Here is a 25,428-nt window from a genome sequence, read left to right as displayed (position 1 = left end):
TGAGAACCTGTTATATGCCAAGATATCTGCTAAGGTATCTTTTATAAATGTAATATATTATAGCTTATAAGAGATATAATTTTTAAAAACTTTGTGTTATATAATATGCATATAAAAATGCACATAAGTGTACATAAATATTTTGACTTAAAATGTTTTTTTTGATTATAAAATATATACATACTCCTTATCAAACAACAAACTATATAAAATAAAACATAAATGATCTCAGTTTCCCCCATTAACCTAACTCCACAGAATTAACTGTTAACTTTGCCATGTTGGTCCATATACTTTCATTGAATATACAAACATATTTCTACATATTTTATACATATAATGTACCCATATATATGCATATATGTAGGTATGTTTGTATGTATTTATGTATATATAGATTATATATAATGAGAGACACAAGTGATATATTTTTATCTCCATTTTAAAGACGAAGAAATTGAGGCTGTTAGAAGTGTAGTGAATTGCTCAAGGCCACCTAGCTGTTAAATGGCAGAACCAGAACTTCAGGTCTCTCTAGTTCCAAATCTTGGACTCTAGCTGTGCAACCTCCCATCCAAGTGACTGAGAGGCTCAGCAACCCTCTTGTCATGCACTTTATGAATCTGGCTGAAAGGGCTGCAAAATTCAGTCAGATGCCACAGAGCCACCAACTACAATAAAAAGTGGGCTACTAGCATAGTGCAGGGAGATCAGCTCGGTGCTTTGTGACCACCTAGAGGGGTGGGATAGGGAGGGTGGGAGGGAGGCAGACGCAAGAGGGAAGAGAGATGGGGACATATGTATATGCATAACTGATTCACTTTGTTATAAAGCAGAAACTAACACACCACTGTAAAGCAATTATACTCCAATAAAGATGTTCAAAAAAAAAAGAAAAAAAAAAAGTGGGCTACTAGAAATGTGATTTTGAGAAGCTTACCTGCCTATTTGATATTTTTTGTGACCGACTCTCAGTTTTAGGACTCTTACACTCTTCTTTAACTAGAGACAAGAAAACAGAAATTTTGTTAAATGCAATTTGCTGCACACCAATTAAATTTACCAAGTATTTACCATAGCAAGGCACTGTGTAAAAAATTCACAGAATTCCAAGGAGACAAAGGCCCTGGTCTTGAGGAACTTATAATTTAGATGAGGGTGAGAAGAGAAACTCACAGATGACAACAGTAAGGGAAAAAGAAAGGTGGCATCTAATTGAGCCTTGCAGGACGGCAGGTTTCCAAAGGGCAGAATAAGAGGCTAAGTACTCCAGCAAAGGAAATAATAGGAGAAAAGATAAATAATAGTAGAAGCAGAAAGCAAGGAATATTTGTGGAACTAAAAACAGACCAGCTCTGCTGGTGGTTGAGGAGTATAATGCAGCTTAATTGAACTAGAGAAGCAGGCTGCAGCCACAAACTGCAAAGGACTGAAGACTATGGAATTATACTGGTAGGCAATAGGCACTATCACAGAAAGGTTTTGAGCTGGTAGGAATCTGACCAGAATTGTGCCTTAAGAAAATTATAATATGGCAGTGGCTTATTAGCTAGGTAGAAGGAGTAAGAGACCAATTAGGAAGCTATTTTAGTATTGCTGTTAAGAGGAAATGATGGGAACAGAAAGAAAGTGAAAGGGATGGATTAGAAGAGGAAGGAGGAAAGGGAAAAAAGAAAAGAAGGAAGGAAGGAAGAAGGGAAAGAGGGAGAGACAAAAGAGGAAAGAGAAGATGAGGAAAGAAGTAAGGGGAAGGGATGAAAGGGGGAGGGAGGAGATGGAATGAGAGAGGAAGGAAGGGACAAAGATGGGAAGGAAAGGGAAGAGAGGGAACAGAGAGGAGAAAAGAAAGGAAGAGAGGAAGGTAAGGAAGAATTCTTGCAAAAAGGAGGAAAATAAAAAGTGACACCACGGCTATTCAACATTGTACTGGTGGCTTTATCCACAGCAATTAGGCAAGAAAAATAAAAGGCATCCAGATTGTATAGGAGGAAGTAAAACTATCTCTATTTGCAGAAGCCAAAAAAATTAGGGCAAATAAATAAGTTCAACAAGGTTGGAGGATACAAGATCAATATACAAAAGTCAGTTTTATTTCTATAAATAGTAATGAACAATCTCCCCCCCACTAAATTAAGAACACAGTTCCACTGACAATAGTATTACATAGAATAAAATACTCAGAAATAAATTTAACAAAAAAAGTTCAAGACTTGTACACTGAAAACTACAAGACATCACTGAAAGAAATAGAAAGGCTTAATATTGCTAAATGACAGTACTACCCAAAGTGGTCTACAGATTCAATATGATCCCTATAAAAATTCCAGCTGCCATATTTGCAGAAATAGACAAGCTGATCTTAAAATTCATATGGAAATGCAAGAGACCAGAACAGACAAAATAATCTTGAAAAAGAAAAACAATGTTGGAGGATTCAAACTTCCCAAATTCAAAACTGATAACAAAGCTATGGTAATGAAGATGGTGTGTTGTTCCAAAAAGATGGCATATAGATAGGTGAAATGGAATTGATGAACTAGAAATAAACCCATATATCCATGGTCAATTGATTTCTGACAAGGGTGCCGAGACAATTCAATGGAGTACAAAGAGAATTCAATGGGGAAAGAACTGTCTTTTAGCAAATAGTTCTGGGACAACTAGATATCTATATGCAAAAGAGTGAATACGGACCCCTATCTCATACCATGTATATACTTATTCAAAAATGAAAAAAGGAGCTTCCCTGGTGGCACAGTGGTTGAGAGTCCGCCTGCTGATGCAGGGGACACGGGTTCATGCCCCGGTCTGGGAAGATCCCACATGTTGTGGAGTGGCTGGGCCCGTAAGCCATGGCCGCTGAGCCTGCGCATCCGGAGCCCGTGCTCCGCAACGGGAGAGGCCACAACAGTGAGAGGCCTGCGTACCACAAAAAAAAAAAAAAAAAAAAGAAAAAAGGACCTAAACGTTACAGCTAAAACTATAACACTCTTAGAAGAAAACATAGGTGTAAATTTGTGTGACCTTGAATTAGGCAATGGTTTCTTAGGTGATACCTAAAGCATAAGCAAAGAAAGAAAAAGTAGAAAAAAATAGATAAATCGGACTTGATGAAAATTAAAAACTTTTGTACTTCAAGGACACTGTATAAAAAGTTAAAAGACAACCCAGAGAATGAGAGCACATATTTGCAAATCAAATATCTGCTCAGCATATAGGATATAGAATATAAAAAGAAGTCTTACAACTCAAGAATAAAAAAGACAACCCAATTTTAAAATGAGAAAAGGATTTGAATATATATTTCTCCAAAGAAGATATACAAACAGCCAATAAGCACATGAAAAAATGTTCAACACTATTAGTCATTAATGAATTACAAATGGAAACCACAAGGAGACTCCACTTTACATTCACTAGGATGGCTATAATAAAAAAGATGGATAATAACAAGTGTTATGGAAAAAAAGAAATTGGATCCTCATATATTGCTGGTGGGAATGTAAAATGGTACAGCTACTTTGGAAAACAGTTCGGTAGTTCCACAAAAAGTTAAGCATAGAGTTAACACATGACTCAGTTATTCCATTCATTCATACATACCCAAGACAACTGCAAACATATGTTCACATGAAAACTTGTACATAAACATCCACAGCAGCATTATTTATTACAGCCCAAAGGTGGAAACAATCCAGATGTCCATCAATGGATGAATGGATAAACAAAATGTAGTATTCATACTATAGAATATTGTTCAGCTGTAGAAAGGAATGAAGCACTGATACATGCTACAACATGGATGAACCTTGAAAAGATTATGCCAAGTGAAAGGAGCCAGTCTCAAAGGTCACATATTTTATGGTTCTGTTTACATGAAATATCCAGAATAGGTCAATCCATAGAGGCAGAAGTAAATTAGTGGTTGCCAGGGCTACGGGAATCACTACTAATAAGTATGGTATTTCTTTTTGGGGAGATGAAATTGTTCTAAATTTAGACAGCGGCATTGGTTGTACAACTTTGTGAAAACACCAAAAAACACTGATTGTATATACTTTAAAAGGATGAATTTTATCATGTATGAATTATAACTCAATAAAGTTGTTAATTAATAAAAATAAAAGGAAGCAGTTAGCACCACAAGTATACTTTCTAACTCATAACTTACATTTTCTGTGAGGCTCATGTTTTCTTTGCTTCACACTGTTCTCATTAAAGCCAGATTTGTGATGTTGAGTTACTTGACTTATTTCTTGAGGTAGAACTGCACCCTGAAAATTAAAATTCTTATAAATGATTTAAACAAACTCTTAATATTAAAACCACTTCTCTTCCTCAATGCTTAATAAATACTTTATTATTTTTATAAAAGTTATAGAGCTCACTAGGAAAAGATTTAAGGAATGCAGAAAAGTATAGAGAATTTAAGAAAACCACTCAAATTCTACCTCCCCCAAAATAACCATTATTAACATTATGATCACCACTCCAGACGATTCTCTATGCATTGGTTAGATAGTAAGGTACACAGAAAACAATCATTTTATAAAAATGCTTTCAATAGAAAGAATTCAATCTAATTTTGTTTGAAGTTAATACGGAAACTAAAGATTAAACTTTAGGTGAATGTTTCTTCATAACAGAAATATCAGCCTCTAAAGATGCCTCTAGATTTGTTTCAAAATAATCCTATCTCTGGGGTATGTGGGGATAGGAAATGAATAGGTATCATGGAAGAAACAGAACTGGACATGTTCAAGGTAAAGGATGGGTACATGTAGATTTATTATACTATTTTCTTGACTTTGTTGTTTTAAAAATTTCCATTAGAGTTTTCAAAAATTCATCATTCCTGTCCCTATGTTATAAAAGTTGAGGATATTATTAGCCCTTTCACATCCTTTCTCCTAATACCTGGTTTTTATTAATTAATATTTATAATGTCAAGGTTTTCAAATGCTGGAAGACTATTACTACTACCAGATAGCAAGACTGATTATAAAGCTACTGTAATTGAGACAGTGCATGAATGGACAAAATTAGCAAAATGACATGAGTAAGTTTCATATAAAGATCACAGCAGATCCTTTTGCTTTCTGATAGGGAGAAGAGGCCTGAAGGCAAAAAGAGACAGATAACTTGCCACAGCTGAAGTGGGAAGGGGAAGCAGAAGTAGGGGCTCGAGATGTTCAATACAAATTAATCACTTTACAATGATTACACAATTTTGCTTTTGGTGGGCCCTATTTATTTTTTTCTGAGCACAGACGAATGAACACTGGGTACAAAGGCACATCGTGTCTTCGTTGGCAGTGGACATGCTCCAAAAAATAGTTGTGATATGCACCAAAGTGTGAAGGAAGGTCTCATGAGCTCATATGCACAAGAACATCTAGGGCTCTTTACTCTTTAAAAAAAAGGACCAAGAGATTTCCATCCACACAGCACAATGGCTGGTGGGGGATTCTGACTCTAAAGAAGGGAATTAGAACAGCAGGATCAATAAATTGGTGTGAACGAATACTGTGTGTCTATTATGTGCCAGGCATGGTTAAGATGTACTTTGCATCCATTATCTTAACATCATTATAATAATGCTATAATCATAAAAATGCTACGGTAGGGCTTCCCTGGTGGTGCAGTGGTTGAGAGTCCGCCCGCCGATGCAGGGGATACGGGTTCGTGCCCCGGTCCAGGAGGATCCCACATGCTGTGGAGCGGCTGGGCCCGTGAGGCATGGCCGCTGAGCCTGCGCGTCCGGAGCCTGTGCTCCGCAATGGGAGAGGCCACAACAGTGAGAGGCCCGCGTAACGCTAAAAAAAAAAAAAAAAAAAAAAAAAAAAAAAAATGCTACGGTATATTTTGATTCCATGTTATAGAGGAGTAAACTGAGGGTCAAAGTGATAACGTAATTGGTTACAGAACTAATTAGGAGAGCTGATATCTGAGCTGTCACTCTAAAACCCATGTTCACAGTACCATTTCAGAGAAAAAGTGCCCTAAGTTTAATTAGAAAGAAAATATCCTACTTTTAAGTATGTTTTTTTGAGTTATTCTGTTTGATGTCTACATAAAGCTATTTGTGTCAGTCACATTGTCATATTCTGCCAATAAAGACTTGAATGTTTTTTTAAAGACTTTAAAAAAATATATAAATTTATTTATTTATTTTTGGCTGTGTTGGGTCTTTGTTGCTGGGTGTGGGCTTTCTCTAGTTGCGGTGAGCGGGGGCTACTCTTTGTTGCGGTGCGTGGGCTTCTCATTGCGGTGGCTTCTCTTGTGGTGGAGCATGGGCTCTAGGCGCGCGGGCTTCAGTAGTTGTGGCACACGGGCTCAGTAGTTGTGGCTTGCGGGCTCTAGAGCACAGGCTCAGTAGTTGTGGCGCACGGGCTTAGTTGCTCTGCGGCATGTGGGATCTTCCCAGACCAGGGCTCGAACCCGTGTCCCCTGCATTGGCAGGTGGATTCTTAACCACTGCGCCACCAGAAGCCCTTAAAGACTTTTTGAAAGAGCAGTTTTAGGTTCACACCAATACTGAGAGGAAGGTACAGAGATTTCCCCTATACCTCCCACCCCACACATGCATAGCCTTCCCCATTATCAGCATCCCCACTGGAGTGGTGCATTTGTGACAACTGATGAACCTACAATGACATATAATCGTTACCCCAAGTCCTTATTTTACACTGGGTTCACTCTTGGTGTTATATATTCTATGGGTTTGGACAAATGTGTAACGACATGTATCCATAACTATAGTATCATACAGAGCATATTCAATGCTCTAAAAATCTTCTGTGCTCCACCAATTCATCTCTCCCATTCCCAATAATCCCTGGCAACCACTGATATTTTTACTGACTCTACAGTTTTGCCTTTTCCAGAAGCTTGAATACCTTTTTTTTTTTTTTTTTAAATCATGTTCTCTGTAATTTGCTTATCAGATGAATGCCAGGCTGCTTATTAAGGCTTCATGGATATAAGTGTTATATGTGGTGGCTCATAATTCTTAGAATATACAGGAGATAAAACATGGGAGTGTTCAGCTGATATAAATAATGAAATAGCACCTAATAATAAGAGATGCATACAGAAGATTCTGAGGAAATATAATATCAAGTGTGGTGTTCCATCTCAAGGAAATTGGTGGTAATAGCTAGTAGACTTTTTGGCAGTGAGAGAGGAAAGGGCATCCTAAGTAGAAGGAACAATGCAAACACGTAATCTGAAATGGAAATTACCTGTTTATGGGAAAGGGAAAGTTAGGAGACCAATCTGATTAGAACAGACCATTTTACCAAATAGTTGACATACTTTATATAAGAACTATGCAGAGTTAGATTATAGGAAGCCTAAATATTAGTTTGAGTTGAGGCTGAATTCCACTAGTATTAAACAGGAAGCCCTATACATTCTAGAGTATTTGAACAACACTATTTGAGGGCTGAAAAAGACCTCAGAGTTCATCTAAGTCCAAGCCTTAATTTTATACACGAGGCCACAGAAGCCCAGGGAAATCAGATTTGTGCAACTTGAGGCACAAAACCTGATTTCCTGATTCTGAGTCTAATCCCAGATTTATCTTCACTACACTGTCACAGGGCATAAACTGAGTTCAAAAGCAGGAGTCCTTATTAATTATTAGATATGTTGCTCAGTTATGCCATGATTGAGCAACACTGGTGAAAGGATCTTTAGGAAAGATTAGGTAGGAAGTACTATGTAAGAAGGACTAGAAAGGAAAGACATAAGAAACAGGAAGCACAGAGAGGAGGTTAGTCTAGGGCTGGGATGACAATTTAAGGTCCAGTTGTAAAAACTGAGAAGGGGTAAAAAGATTTGGGGACTCAACGCAAAAAATATTAGAGAGAAGAAGCAAAAATTTTTGACTTCATGCTTTTCAGATTACATGCCTGAGTAAATGGTTGTGTTAGAAAACAAGGATAAGAGGAGAGGTTTTAGATGAGGTCAGTTGTGAGATATCTTGAAGTTGAGGTGATGGCGGAGCATCCATCTATACCTGTCTTCTAGAAAGTTGGAGATATTGGGTTAGATCTTGATTGAGAGGTTGGAATTAGAGACATAGATTAAGTGGTAATTAGCAGAGAAGTAAGACCCAAAGTCACCAGTCAAGGAATAAGGCAAAAGGGAAAAGAAAACTGTTGCGTTTTAGGGAACAGCCCCCAGTGAAAGGCTGGAAGAACAGAGGTTAACAAAGAACCTGAACAAATAGGGAAAGGAAAGAGGAGAGACTCAGGGTAATGTTTTCTCTTAGAGCAAAACTCCTTGAAAGAATTACCCATATTTGCTGCCTCCAATTTCTCTCTTCCCCTTTTCTCTTAAACCCACTCAAATCAGTATTTCGCTCCTATCACTTAACTGAAACTGTTCTTGTCAAGGTTCCCAATGGCCTTTGTGTGCTAAATTCTGTGCATAGTCGATTCTCAGTTTTCATCTTAACTGATCCATCAGCAGCGTTTGACACAGTTGATTACTCTGTTCTCTCTGACATCTGTTCTTCACGTGGCATCTAGAAACCACCCTTCCCTGGTTTTCTTCCCATCTCACCAGCCATTCCTTCTCAGTCTTGTTAGTTCCACCTAATCTCACTGACTCTTGAAGGATGGAATGCTCTAAGGCTAAGCTGTTGAACTTTTTGTCTATCTATCCACTTTCTTGGATATAGATAAATAGATATAGATATATACACATATATTCACACACACATATGCACATATACACACATATATGTATATGTATATGTGTGGGTGAATATATACATGTATATAATGATTCCCAAATTTCTCTCTCCAGCCTGGACAACACTGATGACCTTCAGACTCAATGTCCAATTCTACATCTCCACTCAAATATCTAACTCCAATAACTCTTCTTAAATGTTTAGTATACATCTCAAACTTACCAAAATTGAACTCCTGATCTTCCCCCACAAACATACCAGATCTGCAGTCTTTCCCATCTCAGTTAATAGCCCCTCTATCCAGACCTTAAGAGTCACGTCCTTTAATACATTCTTTCTCTTTTACCCACATATCCAATTCATCATCAGCTGGAAATCCCTTCCAAATATGTTTAGAATTTGACCACTTTTCACAGGGTCCTACTACCCTGGTCCAAGTCAATATCAACTCTATCTTGATGATTTCAGTAGTCTCTGAACTAGTCTCTGTTTCCACCTTGGTTCCTCTACCTTCTATTCTCAAGATAGCAGGCAGAGTGATCCTATTAAAATATAAGTCAAATCATGTCACTCTGCTGTGAAAAACCCTCTGCTGATTCCCTATCTCACTGAGTAAAAGCCAATGTCCTTATAATGGTCCAGGAGGTCCTACATAGTATCAATCTCTTACCTCTCTAATTACATTTCCTACAACTCACCCTACTGATTCAGCCAAATGTTCTTCTCATCCTTGTGTATGCCAGGGATCACCACCCCCAACAGGGACTTTGACTTTGTCTTGAATACTCTCCCCTCAGGTATCTGTATATCCACTCCTCATTTCGTTCAAATCTTTGCTCACATGTTACCTGAACATTCCACTTAAAACTGCAGGGCATTTCCCTGGTGGCGCAGTGGTTAAGTCTCCACACTCCCAACGCAGGGGGCCTGGGTTCGATCCCTGGTCAGGGAACTAGATCCCACATGCATGCTGCAACTTAGAGTTCGCATGCCATAACTAAGGAGTCCGTGTGCTGCAACTAAGAAGCCAGTAAGTCGCAACTAAGGAGCCCGTGAGCTGCCACTAAGGAACCTGCCTGCTGCAACTCAGAAGCCCACGTGCCACAACTAAGGAGCTGATGAGCCGCAACTAAGGAGCCTGCCTGCTGCAACCAAGACCCAGCACAACCAAAAAAAAAAAAAAAAAAACACCCAAAGCCAGAAAACAAACAAATCAACAAAGCAAAAAAACAAAAACAAAAAACCCCCTAAAAAACCAACAAGAAAACAAAAACCCTGCAAAACCTTGTCTTCCCCCTCCCCAAAATTCCCTATCCTGCTTCCCTGCAATTTTTCTCAAACTTATATTATCATCTAATATACCTTTTTTGTTTTTGGTCTTATTTATTGTCCTGTCCTCCCTACAGTACTAACTGTATGACAGCCAGGATTTTTGTTTTGTTTTCAGCTATATTCTCAGTGCATAGAACAATGCCTGGCACATGATAGGCACTTAATAAATACATGTTGAATGAATGAATGATAAAAAAGCACTCTTGAGGAATTAGCCGTATTAAATAAATAAGAGGAAAAGAGGGTTTAAAAATCTGGTTATGGATTACATTTATGTAGAAAGATTTATGAATGATCTAAGGAAAACTTAAAATAGCATATTGGCAGAAGTGACCTGTGTGTTGTAACTCTCACTTTTTTTTTTACTTTGTTTAGATTATTTTTCCCACTTTATTACTATTTATTTAAAATGAAGTACAGTTGACTTAGTGTTGTTGTCACTCTCACTTTTTATGTTTACTTTACGAACATTCCCTTTGCTGTTTTCCCCTCCCTAGCACTGATGATGCCACCATCACGGGAGGACATCAGAATAAATTAGGCCTTCATGGTGCAGGCTACTGGTTTATAAACCCGAGAGGACATTCCTTTTTGACCTAAGCTGAGAAGTTAGGTTAGTAATTAGCAAAAAATGTAGTAGGAATTCATTCCTTTTCTTTTTCCTTTTTTTTTTTTTGTGCCTGAGTCTACTCTTTTAGCAGAATTTCTTTCCTCTTCTTAAAACTCTATCAAGGAATGTGAATTTGCTCATTCACATTTAAGACAACCAACTGCCAGCATAAACCTATACATTCAAGTGGAAGTGAATAAGTTAATGAGTGCCATTAAAGCCTCTATTAAAAAGAAAAATTGTCTACATTCTTATTCATTAGTTCAAAAACACATGTAGCCTAAGAAACTATGAAAATTCAAGATCAAAGTGTTATTTCTATTTTATGAGATTTCAGGAGGAAAATTAATCACTGCATACCTAAAACAGAAATAAAAATTAAATTAAAAAAAATTAAATGTCCATCAAGCAAGGTATACTAACCTTCTCTTGTAGAGGTGGCTGAAAGTGTTGAACCTTTCCAGATCCCTGTAAGGATTGCCAAATGTTGCAAAATTCATCATCATCTTTAGCAGGTACCTGGGAAAGTACAAAAAACTTCTTAAGGAAAACTGAAACATGAAAAAATAAAGATTCAGACTAAAAATCAAATAATTTATTTATTAAAGCTATTTAGCAGTAGACAGGATATTTAAATTTCATTATCTGTGATCTCAGTTCGTTTTTTTCTGGAGCTCAGTATAGTAACCATAAAAGTATACTGCTGGAGTGAAAATGTTCTTCTACAGATGTAATTGGTTATTAAAAAATATTTAAAGCATAACAAATGCTATAAAAGATTATACTGAATCAATATCTCACCAAAAGATTTTTTTTTGGTCTTCCAGTGTACTGGCATATTATCTTATTCAAGCTAACATTTAATAATATTTATTTAAAAATTTTTTGGGACTTCCCTGGTGGTGCAGTGGTTAAGAATCCACCTCCAATGCAGGGGACACAGGTTCGATCCCTGGTCCAGGAAGATCCCACATGCCGCGGAGCAACCAAACCCGTGCACCCCAACTACTGAGCCTGTGCTCTAGAGCCCATGCACTGCAACTACTGAGCCCACGCACCGCAACTACTGAAGCCCGCATGCTCTAGGGCCCGTGTGCTGTAACTACTGAAGCCTGTGCACCTAGAGCCCGTGCTCCGCGACAAGAAAAGCCACTGCAATGAGAAGGCTGCACACCACAACAAAGTAGCCCCCGCTCGCTGCAACTAGAGAAAGCCTGCGTGCAGCAACGAAGACCCAACGCAGCCAAAGATAAATGAAATTTTAAAAAAATTAAAAAATTTTTTACCTTACACAAAAATAATCTGATTAAAAAAATCAGCTGTTACTTATGGAGAACTGATTTCATGCAAATTAAAAATCTAGAAAAATATGCACCAAAATTTGACAGTGGTTACCTATGAGATTGGAGAGGATTTTTGCTTGTTTCCTTTGTTATCATCTACTTATCTGTTTTCTAATTAGTCTATAATAAACATGTGCTATTTGGATTAAAAAGTTTGGTTAAATGTAAAATAGATAGCTAGTGGGAAGCAGCTGCATAGCACAGGGAGATCAGCTCGGTGCTTTGTGATGGGGTGGGATAGGGAGGGTGGGAGGGAGACTCAAGAGGGAGGGGATGTGGTGATATATGTATACGTATAGCTGATTCACTTTGTTATACAGCAGCAACTAACACAACAATGTAAAGCAATTATACTCCAATAAAGATGTTTAAAAACAAAACAAAACAAACAAAACAAAAAGTTTGGTTAAAATTTGGGGCCATGGAATTAAATAAAGTTAAGTATCTCACACAAAACAATTCAAGTTTTGCCCTCAGGAAGATGAAATAAAGGAAATCACCCATGAGTTTTATATGGTGGGAATTTGAAAATTGCTTTTGATAAATATGATATAGTCCTCTCTCTTACCTTTCAAATTAATGTCATTTTGTAGGAGATAACATAAGACATTTGGGTGATATAAGACAAAATAAGTGTTAGTCTACCAAGTAAATATATAAAGAGAAAACAGATATTTTCAAGATCATTATTTAAATAAAAGTCTTACTTGAGTAGGAACAAAAAGTGATTGAGGGGAATGGTTCAGACCTCCCAAATGCCCAGATGAAATTGATGAACTTGTGCTATAGTGATTCACAGCTGGCTGTGGTTTCACAATGGCTGTCAACTTCTGATTTCCTATTTCAGAGCGACTCCCATGAGAAAGGTTCACCAAGGCACTTGTTGGCAGCCGATAACCTCTACCAGGTGAGCACCTAAAAGTAAAAAGTTTGATCAGGGTCAGAGGAAATTAATACTAAAGGGAGCTAAAAGAATCAAATAATTTTGGGGTGCATAGTCCGTAATCCGAATTAAGAAATATTACTTTTAAATTCAGTAGAGGCACTTGAAATCGTAGAAAGGTCTTAATTTATAAGGTTTCCAAAAAGTTTCTGAATAGAGCATTCAGTGCTACTAAGTGGGGGAAAACATGTTCTAGAGGTATAGTTGTGTGTGTGTTAGTTAGTCCTCAGAAGGCTTGCAACATAATAGCTGAGTTAACCAAAAATTCATGAATTAAATGTCAAACTTCTTTAAAGGTTATGAAGCTACCCCGTGTGGAGCTAGTGTGGCTCTACCTATGCAACAGGGCAAATGTTAGCTTTGATCACTCTTGTCTCCTGATCAATTGTTGAGTCCAGCTCTTTTTATCCTCATCTTCCCATCTCAATGTTCCAGAACTGGGAAGGCTAAGAGACAAGTATTTGTGATTTCCTCCCTTCCTGGCCTTGACAAAATTGTTTAGATATTAACATAAGCCTTCTCTGGTCAGAAGTGTTCAACTCTATCACCTCTTTAGAAAGTAATTTTCTTATATTCTGAGATCATGGGGAAGTAGAATTCTTTCATGAGAAATCTTTGTAAGATTTCTAGAAAATATTTTTGTGAGAACTACAGTTTAAGCTTCTGCATTATAGAAATGAATATATTGCAGGCATGTAATCTTTTACACAGCTCTCAGTCAGTCAAGAAATCCAGTGTCTCTACCTAGGAGAGGAAAATAAAAACCCTGAGAAAAAAGTTAATCATCTTAAAAATATATTTCAAAGTCATTTTGCCTAAAGTTATTGGTAATCAAACATTTTCATGAAAAATAAAATCAGATATGGGATCCAGACCCTGCTGCTGCATTTAAGAGTGCAGACAGTAAAGTCTTTGGGTAATAGGCACATTCAAGTTGCAAAACAATAATAGTATTCTGAATGTGATCACTCCTTGTAAGGACTGAAGATTGTGATTTTATGCAAATAGGCTAAATAAGAGTAATTAATTTTTTATTTTAATTACCACTAATCAAAACAGAGGGGAAAAAGAAACTAAGCTAACTTCAGTTCAGTTTTCCAGTTGGTGTTTAGAAGGGAGAAAGGAAAACTGGAAAGGATTTCATTTAACCCTCACAATCACCTAGTGAAGTGCACATCTTCATTATAGATGAGGAAACTGAGGGTCAGAATGCTTTTAACTAACCTACCTAAGGTAACACAAAGGTTAAGTGAAAGAGCCCCCACTTTCTAATATTCCACGGCACCTCTCATTCTAACAGGATCTTTTTCCTATAACTTTAAACTTTCTTTCTATAATGCTCCCCAAAATAGACTTGAACAAGTCTCTGCCATGTTAAATTAAAAACAAACAATCCAATCCTCTTCCTTTAAACCTCCTCACCCCCAGTTATCTTTTCTCTCCTTCATGGTCAAACTTCTCAAGGGTCAGCTCAGTTTCTTGCCTCCCTGGTTACACCTGCCATTCACTCCTCAAACCAACCCAATCTAGCTTGAGCACCCATAACTCCACCAAAACAAATGACAACGACTTAAAATGTCACTCAATTCAAAGAACGTTTCTATTTCTCAAGTTATTTAACCATAAAAAAATGCAAATCTGATCATGTCACATTTCTGATTTTGATGGCTTCACATTGCTTTAATGATAAAGACCAAGATACCAAGATCCTTAGCATGTCCTGAAAGTGGCTTACCAGTTCCTGCATAGTGTGGTCCTTGCTCTTCTCCCTTACTCTCATCTTACACAGTTGCTGAAGTTGACACACTTGCATTCTTTTAGTTTTTAAATGAGTGAAAATGTCCTCTGTTGCATATGCTATTCTTTCTTCCTGACCACTTGTCACTCTTCCTCCAGTTACCTATTCTTCATGTCCCATTTTAAACGTCACTGCTTAAAGAAAGCCTTTCTAGAACTCTCAGGACAGATCACACTCTTACAGACACCTGAAATACTTCTTCCCAGCACTTGTCACATTTTAATTAAAAAAGTAATATTGCAGTAACTTAATTATTGGGTTGGCCAAAAAGTTCGTTCGGGTTTTCATAAGATGGTACCAAAAACCTGAACGAACTTTTTGGCCAACCCAATGTATCCCCCCTACTAAAATGAAAGCTCCATGAGGGTAGAAACCATGTCTGTCTTATTCACTGTTACACCCCTGGTAGCAAGTATGATGTCTTGTACATACTAGGAACTGAAATTGTGGACAAATAAACAAGTAATATAGTTATTGGCCACATGGGCATATTTACAAAGTGTAATTATCATCTGCAAATACAAACCTTATTGTTAAACCTCCAGGAAATTCTTCATCAAATAACACTTCAAATAGTACATCAGCTTCTCTATTAGCTGTTTAAAAAAGAGAGAGATGGAAAAATCATACGATAAAAGAAAAATCAGCATGTAAGTTTTTGGGGTATAAGAAGCATTACAACTATCAATACAGAGAGTGAATGAAAAGAAAATAAGCTCACAGATTACCTTACTGGTATTAACTTAAAGTAAAATAATACTATTTTAAATTAGATGCTGTGAGAATTAATTATATTTTTCTCTCTGTTTTGGTGTATGCTGGAAATTATTCATAAAAAGAGAGTTAATAAAAGAAATAACTTTGGAATTTGCAGTTTAGAAGGTCTTACAATCAGACAAAGGAAATGAAGATTTGAAGACATGGCAGTAATGAAAGGAACGGAATGGAGAGAATGGATATACTACTAGATAGAACTGGCAGGAGTTTGTGACCTGTGTAGACAAAAAGAACAGAGATGTCAAAGATTACTCCAAAGTTCTGGCTGAGATGACTTGGTAGATAATGGATGCCATGACTGAGACATGAGACACCTGAGAAAGACTGTGGTGCAATAAACGTAAGGAGGAACAGAAAAGAATAAACTTTAGCAGAGAGGATGATGGGATATAACTGGAAAGTTTAAATTTACTAAAATGCCAAGATAAAGTGAAATAATTAGCTACAATAATATTTGAATTCTAAGCCCAAATTAATAATAGAGTCTATCACATAACTTCAGAATTGACTCTCTCTCTCTCTCCCCATCTCTATCCCCACCCCTTTCCAAGCTATTGGTCCTGTTTCTCGGGAGAACGCTAATACCATACCTGATACTACGTTAGGGGCTGGGGGATGTTTCCCTCATTCTTGGTCTTTCATTGCCCAAACGAAACCAGGCCTGCAGAGCTTACTCATTCTCCCCCATCTGGCTGTACCTTTCACCTGACACTTTTACCTAAAATCTAAACCCAAGAAAGTGGGGCTCAATGGGAGGCAGGAGTTTCTCCTCTGAAGGCTTAAGGTCCACTTTCTAAGTTCCTGTTTCCCATCTGAGGGAGGAGCCACTTACTCAAAAGATTATTGACAAGAGGATTGCTCACCCCCTTTAGTGGAGATGACAACGGAGATGAGGTATCAGCTGAAGGCAGTAAGACAAATATTTCCCTTTATATTCCATGTCCATGGCAGACATGGTTAATCAATGACAGAGCTTTCCCCACTCAGAGTAGGTGTAGCTTTAAAATTTTTGTCAAGACAAAATTCCAAGTCGTCACTACTACTGATAGGGGTTGTCAGAAGAAAGGAAACTTCTATGTTATCAGGGTCCTAAGGCTTTTTCAGGACAATCTAATTAGAGTACAATCCAATAAGCTCAACATTTGAACTGCCAATGCCTGAGGCTGAACAGATAGCAGCAGGAGTGTTGCTTCACTGCACCTATCTGACCTTTACCATACTCAGCCTGGGCTTAACCTACTTACCCTTCCTGCCTCCATTTTCAGCACCAGAAATGTATCCAAAAAAATTCAAAGAAAAATCAGGGAAGAAATCTCTTTTTAGAGGCAGACCCCAAGAAGATGTGCAAATGTGGAGAACCATTGCTCAAAGTTAGAAAAGAATCAGGGCAAAGAGTTCAAATCCCAGCTCTGCCACTTATTTGTGTAAATTCGGGCAAGTCACTTAAACTCTTAGGTGAGGAAATAATATCTCCCTCTCAGGTGGTTGGGAGGGTTAAATGCAAAATGTAAAAGTGCCGGGCACACTGTTGGCAATAAATAAGCAGCTCTCTTAGGCTCATGGCCTGTCTGCTCTTCCTTCTTTCTGGCAGTGAGACCAAGGTTGAGTGCCTGGGATATGGAGGGACAGTGCTGCCAGCGCTCTGACCTCTAGGTACCTGATTTGCTGCTTCATGTTGGATTGACTTTTTTTTTGGAATCTATGTTGCAAAGCTAGGCATCCCTTTGAGGCATTTTTAGATCCTTAGCTAATTCTTCCCTTTTCTTTCCATACTCTCATTTTTCTTTCTTTTTTTTTTGTAAAAAACACATAATATAAAATTTATCATTGTAACCCTTTTTAAATGTATAGTATTGTAGTGTTAACTATATGCACATTGTTGTACAACAGATTGATAGGTTTGTTTTACATACAATATCTAGTTGTATTCATAAAATTCAAATAAATATGCAAATCTTTTAACCACAAATAAGCTGATGCATCATGTTTGTTTATATCTCCACAGATATCAAGAGATTACAATGACAATTAAGGTAAAGGCCTGAACAAGGTTAGATGAAGCCCGATGAAATGTTTCTCTTAGTTTCATGAAAACACATGTATGTATTCTCACCAAGGTTTTAGATAATTTTTATGTGCTATACATAAGCTACCAAATTTTCAGCAGCCGTTCGTCAACTTCCCCACATTTTAAATCACTTCCCAGATGATTACACAAGATAGAGAAGAAGAATTTTCTCTGAAACCTAAAGCTGGAAAAAACTTAACTAAAACATAAAAGGATTTAGTGTTTTTCCTGATTTATAGTTGCTTTCTGCTTACATATAAGACACACAAGTTTGTGTTTCACTCTACAATATAAATGCAGTTGGAGACACGTCAAATATTGAGTTATTACCCCCTTTAATTCCTATGATGGTGCCCCGAAGGCCAACTGGAACGGAAAAGTTCTCTCTCACATTTACAACTCGGTCAAAGAGACGAAATTCTGCATCCCGATCAGGAATGACTCCATGTTGCTGTTCTAAAGGCTGAAGAGAAGAAAGATTTAATTATTATTATTAACTCTAATTTTAAGAAGATTTTCTACTAACGTATTGAAAACATTTGTTCCTTCTATACTTTCAAAGCAAAAACAACAACTTTGAATTCTCTGACAGGAAACTTACTCTGTATAGCAAATGGGGCTTCACTGTCACTCGAACCTTCTTATTATTCTTTCTTTGCTGAGGAAAGAAGAATTTGAAAATATTTTTAAAATATTAAAATTTAAAATTACTATTCAGTATTTGGACATGACTGAATATTAAAAAGCCAAAAGAAATGAGTAATTTTAAGATTTCTGAATTTCTTTAGATGCAAGCAAGGATGAATAAATAAATTCTTACATTTTTTAAAGTAAAAATTTTTGTTGATATATAAGACATATAGAAAAATGCAAACTTATAAGTATAAAATCTGACGAATTTTTATAGTATGAGCATACCTATGTATAGCCACACTCAGTTCAAGAAACAGAACACTACTAAGCACAACATAAAAGACCCTGAAAAAAGAAATTGTCTTCCAGTTACTACCCCTCCCCAATGTAACCTTATTTCTAACACTAAAGATTATACTTGTCAGTTTTGAAATTTATGTAAATGCTATCCTATTCAAATGCTTTTTTATCCTAAGAAGAATTGTATATAATGGTCAATAAAGATTAATAGTAAAGGAAAAACAGGTATAAAGTATTGATCTATGTCAATACTTCGGGTTTTGTGGCTACTTATAAAAATTAAGGTAACATTGATACAAAGTCTTTGCTTTTGGAAACTGGCTTTGGTGTTTAAATTTTTGACTATCTAAAAATGCTGGAAGAAGAGTTTTCTCCTCTATTCGCTACTTGTTAATTCTGTGACCTCACACTTAAGCACCAGCTTCCTTCAATCTGTAAGATGGAAATAATATTACCTGTTCTACCTAATAAAAATGTGAGAATAGGAGTCAAGATGGCAGTGTGGGAAGATGCCAAGTTAGCATCGCCCCACAACTAGGGTGCCTGCCGGCCGCTGGTGGGGGACCCTGACGCCCAAGGAGACGGAAGGAACCCCCAAATGAACTGGTAGGACATGGGGGAACTCAGGGGCTAGGAGAAGTGGAGGCCTGACAGGCCAGGGAGAGGCCAGGGAGATCAGGAGAGGCAGGCAGGAGGGGCCCTCCAGGAGGAGAGGGAAAGAAGCAGAGGGCGACGGCCCGGCCCACTCTGGCCCAGGGAGCCTGCTGAGCTCCCAGGCCGGTAGCCCCCCCAACCAATGCCTCCTTCAGGCCACGTGGGTCCTAGAGGCATAGGAGGGAGGCCGGGGAGATCAGGATAGGCAGGCGGGAGGGGCCCTCTGGGAGTAGTGGGAGAGGAGCAGAGGGTGTTTACCCCGCCCATGTGGGCACAGGGAGCCTGCTGAGCTCCCAGGCTGGACCCTGCTCTCCAAAGCTCCCTCCAGGCTGTGTGGGTCCTTGGGGGCACAGGAGGGAGGCCGGGGAGATCAGTAGAGGCAGGCGGGAGGGGCCCTCCAGGAGGAGTGGGAGGGGAGCAGAGGGAGTTTGCCCCTCCCACTAAGGCTCAGGGAGCCTGCTGGGCTCCCAGGCGAGGCCCCTGCCCTCTGAGACCAGGGGTGGGGGGCACGCCTGGGCCCCTCCTGTTCCTTTGAGCCTAAGCCCCACCCCCCACCCCACACAGCCCTGAGGGCTTTTTCCGGCCCTGTGGGTCCTGAGCACAGGCCCCACCCACCGCCCAAATCTTGCCCTTGCTTAGGCCCCGCCCTCCACAGCCAAGGCCTCCACCCCCGCCTTTTTCCCCCCCTCTTTTCCTCCACCTCCTCTTTACAATTGTACTGTTGTACCTTCCAGTTGTTGATTCATCTATATTTTTATTTTTGTATTCTTTCTAACACATATGTTAGCTTCCTAGTCTAATTTTATCTTTTACTTTGTTATTTTTCTCTCTCTCTTTTTTTCTTGCCACCCCATTTAGATTTTGGGATCTTGGTTCACTAGCTGGGGGTCGGGCTGAAGCTCCTGTGGTGGGAGTTCCGTGAAGGAACCACTGGACTAACAGAGAACCTCAGACCCCAGGGAATATTCATTGGAGTGAGGTCTCACGAGTTCCTCATCTCAGCACCAAGACCCAGCTCTACACAACAGCCTACAAACTCCAGTGTTGGAAGCTTCAGGCCAAACAACCAGTAAGACAGGAACACACTCCCCGCTCATTAAAAAAAAAAAAAAAAAAAAAAGAGAGAGAGAGAGAGAAGGCAAAAACATATGTCACAGACGAAAGAGCAAGGTAAAAACCTACAAGACCAAATAAATGAAGAGGAAATAGGCAATCTACCTGAAAAAGAATTCAGAGTAATGATAGTAAAGATGATCCAGAATCCCAGAATCAGAATGGAGGCATGGATTGAGAAAATACAAGAAATGTTTAACAAAGATATAGAAGAACTAAAGAACAAACAAACAGAGATGAATAACACAATAAATGAAATGAAATATACACTAGAAGGAATCAGTAACAGAATAACTGAGACAGAAGAACAAATAGGTGAGCTGGAAGACAAAATGGTGGAAATAACTGCCGAGGAGCAGAATAAAGAAAAAAGAATGAAAAGAATTGAAGACAATCTCGGAAACCTCTGGAACAACACTAAATTCACCAACAATCTAATTATAGGGGTCCCAGAAGAAGAAGAGAAAAAGAAAGGGTCTGAGAAAATATTTGAAGAGATTATAGTCGAAGACTTCCCTAACGTGGGAAAGGAAACAGTCACCCAAGTCCAGGAAGCAAAGAGAATTTCATACAGGATAAACCCTAGGAAAAACACACCAAGACACATACATATTAAACAAACTAACAAAAATTAAATTCAAAGAAAAAATATTAAAAGCAGCAAGGGAAAAACAAAAAATAACATAAAAAGGAATTCCCATAAGGTTATCAGCTGATTTTTCAGCAGAAACTCTGCAGGCCAGAAGGGAGTGGCAGGATATACTTAAAGTGATGAAAGAGAAAAACCTACAACCAAGATTACTCTACCCAGCAAGAATCTCATTCAGATTCAATGGATAAATCAAAAGCTTTTCAGACAAACAAAAGCTAAGAGAATTCAGCACCACCAAACCAGCTTTACAACAAATGCTAAAGAAACTTCTCTAGGTAGAAAATAAAAGAGAAGAAAAAGACCCACAAAAACAAACCCAAAACAATTAAGAAAATGGTAATAGGAACATACATATTGATAATAAGCTTGAATGTAAATGGATTAAATGCCCCAACCAAAAGACACAGACTGGCTGAACAGATACCAAAACAAGACCCATATATATGCTGTCTACAAGAGACCCACTTCAGACCGAGGGACACATACAGACTGAAAGTGAAGGGATGGAAAAAGATATCCATGCAAATGGAAATCAAAAGACAGTTGGAGTAGCAATACTTGTATCTGATAAAACAGACTTTAAAATAAAGACTGTTACAAGAGATAAGGAGGGACACTACATAATGATCAAAGGATCAATCCAAGAAGAAGATATAACAATTATAAATGTTTATGGGGCTTCCCTGGTGGCACAGTGGTTAAGAATCTGCCTGCCAATGCAGGGGACACGGGTTAGAGCCCTGGTCCGGGAAGATTCCACATGCCGCGGAGCAACTAAGCCCATGCGCCACAAGTACTGAGCCTGCACTCTAGAGCCTGCGAGCCACAACTACTGAGCCCGTGTGCCACAACTACTGAGCCCGCAAGCCTAGAGCCTGTGCTCCACAGCAAGAGAAGCCACTGTAATGAGATGCCCATGCACCACAACAAAGAGTAGCACTCGCTTGCTGCAACTAGAGTAAGCCCGCTAACAGCAACGAAGACCCAACGCAGCCAAAAATAAAATAAAATAAAATAAAGTAAAAAAAAATGTTTATGCATCCAACATAGGAGCACCTCAATACATAAGGCAAATGCTAACAAGCACAAAAGGAGAAATCGACAGTAACACAACAGTATGGGACTTTAACACCCCACTTACACTAATGGAAAGATCATCCAAACAGAAAATAAATAAGGAAACACAAGCTTTCAATAACACAATAGACCAGGTAGATTTAATTGATATTTATAGAACATTCCAACCAAAAGTGGCAGAATACACTTTCTTCTCAAGTGCACATGGAACATTCTCCAGGACAGATCACATCTTGGGTCACAGATCAAGTCCCAGAAAATTTAAGAAAATTGAAATCGTATCAAGCATCTTTTCTGACCACAACGTTATGAGACTGGAAATCAATTACAGGAAAAAAACTGTAAAAGTCACAAATACATGGAGGCTAAACAGTGCACTACTAAATAACCAAGAGATCACTGAAGAAATCAAAGAAGAAATAAAAAACTACATAGAAACAAATGACAATGAAAACACGACGACCCAAAACCTATGGGATGCAGCAAAAGCAGTTCTAAGAGGGAAGTTTATAGCAATTCAATCTCACCTCAAGAAACAAAAATCTCAAATAAACAATCTAACCTTACACTGAAAACAATTACAGAAAGAAGAATAAAGAAAACCCAAAGTCAGTAGAAGGAAAGAAATCATAAAAATCAGAGCAGAAATAAATAGAAATGAAGAAAACAATAGTAAAGGTCAATAAAACTAAAAGTTGGTTCTTTGAGAAGATAAACAAAATTGATAAACCCTTAGCCAGACTCATCAAGAAAAAAAGGGAGAGGATACAAATCAGTAAAATTAGAAATGCAAAAGGAGAAATCAAAACTGACACTGCAGAAATGCAAAGGATTACAAGAGACTACTACAAACAACTATATGCCAATAAAATGGACAACCACGAAGAAACGGACAAATTCTTGGAAAGGTACAATTTTCCAAGACTAAACCAGGAAGAATTAGAAAATATAAACAGACCAATCACAAGCACTGAAACTGAAACCGTAATTAAAAATCTTCCAACAAACAAAAGTCCAGGACCAGATGGCTTCACAGGCAAATTCCATCAAACATTTAGAGGACAGCTAACACCGATCCTTCTCAAACTCTTCAAAAAATTGCAGAGGGAGAAACACTCCCAAATTCATTCTACGAAGCCACCATCACCCTGATATCAATACCAGTAAAAGATATCACAAAAAAAGAAAATTATAGACCAATACACTGATGAACATAGATGCAAAAATCCTGAACAAAATACTAGCAAACAATGCAACAACACATTAGAAGGATCATACACCATGGTCAAGCGGGATTTATCCCAGGGATGCAAGGATTCTTCAATATAAGCAAATCAGTCAGTGTGGTACACCACATTAACAAATTAAGGAATAAAAACCATATGATCATCTCAATAGATGCAGAAAAAGCTTTTGACAAAATTCAACACCCATTTATGATAAAAACTCTCCAGAAAATTGGCATAGAGGGAACCTACCTCAACATAATAAAGGCCATATATGACAAACCCACAGCAAGCATCATGCTCAGTGGTGAAAATCTGAAAGCATTTCCACTAGGATCAGGGACAAAGAAGGATGTCCACTCTCACCACTCTTATTCAACATAGTTTTGGAAATCCTAGCCACGGCAATCAGAGAAGAAAAAGAAATAAAAGGAACACAAATTGGAAAAGAAGAAGTCAAACTGTCACTGTTTGCAGATGACATGATACTATACATAGAAAATCCTAAAGATGCCCCAGAAAACTACTAGAACTAATCAATGAATTTGGTAAGGTTGCAGGATACAAAATTAATGCACAGAAATCTCTGGCATTCCTATACACCAACAACAAAAAATCAGAAAGAGAAATTAAGGAAACAATGCCATTTACCATCACAACAAAAAGAATAAAATACCTAGGAATAAACCTGCCTAAGGAGGCGTAAGACTTGTACTCAGAAAACTATAAAACACTGATGAAAGAAATCAAAGATGATGACATAAATAGGTGGAGAAATATACCATGTTCTTGGATTGGAAGAATCAATATTGTGAAAATAACTATACTACCCAAAGCTATCTACAGATTCAATGCAATCCCTATCAAACTACCAATGGCATTCTTCACAGAATTAGAACAGAGAATTTTACAATTCGTATGGAGACACAAAAGACCCTGAATAGCCAAAGCAATCTTAGAAAGAAAAACAGAGTTGGAGGAATCAGGCTCCCTGACCTCAAACTATATACCACAAAGGTACAGTAATGAAGACAATATGGTACTGGTACAAAAACAGAAATATAGAGCAATGGTACAGGATAGAAAGCCCAGAGATAAACCCACGCACATATGGTCACCTAATTTATGACAAAGGAGGCAAAAACATTCGATGGAGAAAAGATAGCCTCTTCAGTAAGTGGTGCTGGGAAAACTGCACAGCTACATGTAAAAGAATGAAATTAGAACGCTCCCTAACACCATACACAAAAATAAACTCCAAATAGATTAAAGACCTAAATGTAAGACCAGACACTATAAAACTCTTAGAGGAAAACATAGGAAAAATACTCTTTGATATAAACCACAGCAAGATCTCTTTTGATCCACCTCCTAGAGTAACGGAAATAAAAACAAAAATAAGTAAATGGGACTTAATTAAACTTAAAAGCTTTTGTACAGCAAAGGAAACCATAAACAAGACAAAAAGACAACCCTCAGAATGGGAGAAAATACTTGCAAATGAAACAACAGACAAAGGATTAATGTCCAAAATATACAAACAGCTCATGGAGCTCAATATCAAAAAAACAAACAATCCAATTAAAAAATGGGCAGAAGACCTAAACAGACATTTCACAAGGAAGACATACAGATGGCCAAGAGCCACGTGAAAAGATGCTCAACATCGCTAATTATTAGAGAGATGCAAATCAAAACTACAACGAGGTATCACGTCACACCAGTCAGAATGGCAGTTATCAAAAAATGTAGAAACAATAAATGCTGGAAAGGGTGTGGTGAAAAGGGAACCTTCCTGCACTGTTGGTGGGAATGTACATTGATACAACCACTATGGAGAACCGTATGGATGTTCCTTAAAAAACTAAAAATAGAGGGCTTCCCTGGTGGCGCAGTGGTTGAGAGTCCGCCTGCCGATGCAGGGGACGCGGGTTCGTGCCCAGGTCCGGGAAGATCCCACATGCCGCGGAGCGGCTGGGCCCGTGAGCCATGGCCGCTGAGCCTGCGTGTCCGGAGCCTGTGCTCCGCAAAGGGAGAGGCCACGACAGTGAGAGGCCCGCGTACTGCAAAAAAAAAAAAAAAAAAACCTAAAAATAGAACTATCATATGACCCAGGAATCCCACTACTAGGCATATACCCTGAGAAAACCATAATTCAAAAAGAGTCATGTACCAAAATGTTCATTGGAGCTCTATTT

At 38.2% G+C, this 25,428-nt stretch overlaps 1 protein-coding gene across 4 annotated transcripts in view; it reads right to left on the bottom strand.

The window, feature by feature from the left end:
• The window catches only part of XRN1 (5'-3' exoribonuclease 1), a 102,061-nt gene that overhangs the window by 14,275 nt on the left and 62,358 nt on the right, over window positions 1–25,428 (bottom strand). For all 4 annotated transcript variants that reach the window (XM_081235690.1, XM_081235692.1, XM_081235693.1 and 1 more), the window contains exons 28-34: window positions 18,177–18,233; window positions 17,906–18,038; window positions 15,257–15,326; window positions 12,697–12,904; window positions 11,070–11,165; window positions 4,172–4,274; window positions 941–1,002 (exon numbers count right to left, since the gene is read on the bottom strand). In XM_081235690.1, the coding sequence (XP_081091816.1) occupies window positions 941–1,002; window positions 4,172–4,274; window positions 11,070–11,165; window positions 12,697–12,904; window positions 15,257–15,326; window positions 17,906–18,038; window positions 18,177–18,233 (729 nt within the window). The remainder of the gene's footprint in view (window positions 1–940; window positions 1,003–4,171; window positions 4,275–11,069; window positions 11,166–12,696; window positions 12,905–15,256; window positions 15,327–17,905; window positions 18,039–18,176; window positions 18,234–25,428) is intronic.

The sequence above is a fragment of the Mesoplodon bidens genome (assembly GCF_964165515.1).
Source record: "Mesoplodon bidens genome assembly, chromosome: 5".
In the NCBI taxonomy this organism is placed as follows: domain Eukaryota; kingdom Metazoa; phylum Chordata; class Mammalia; order Artiodactyla; family Ziphiidae; genus Mesoplodon; species Mesoplodon bidens.
Note: the sequence above shows the minus strand (reverse complement) of the source record. Positions and strands in the feature narration are given on the sequence as shown.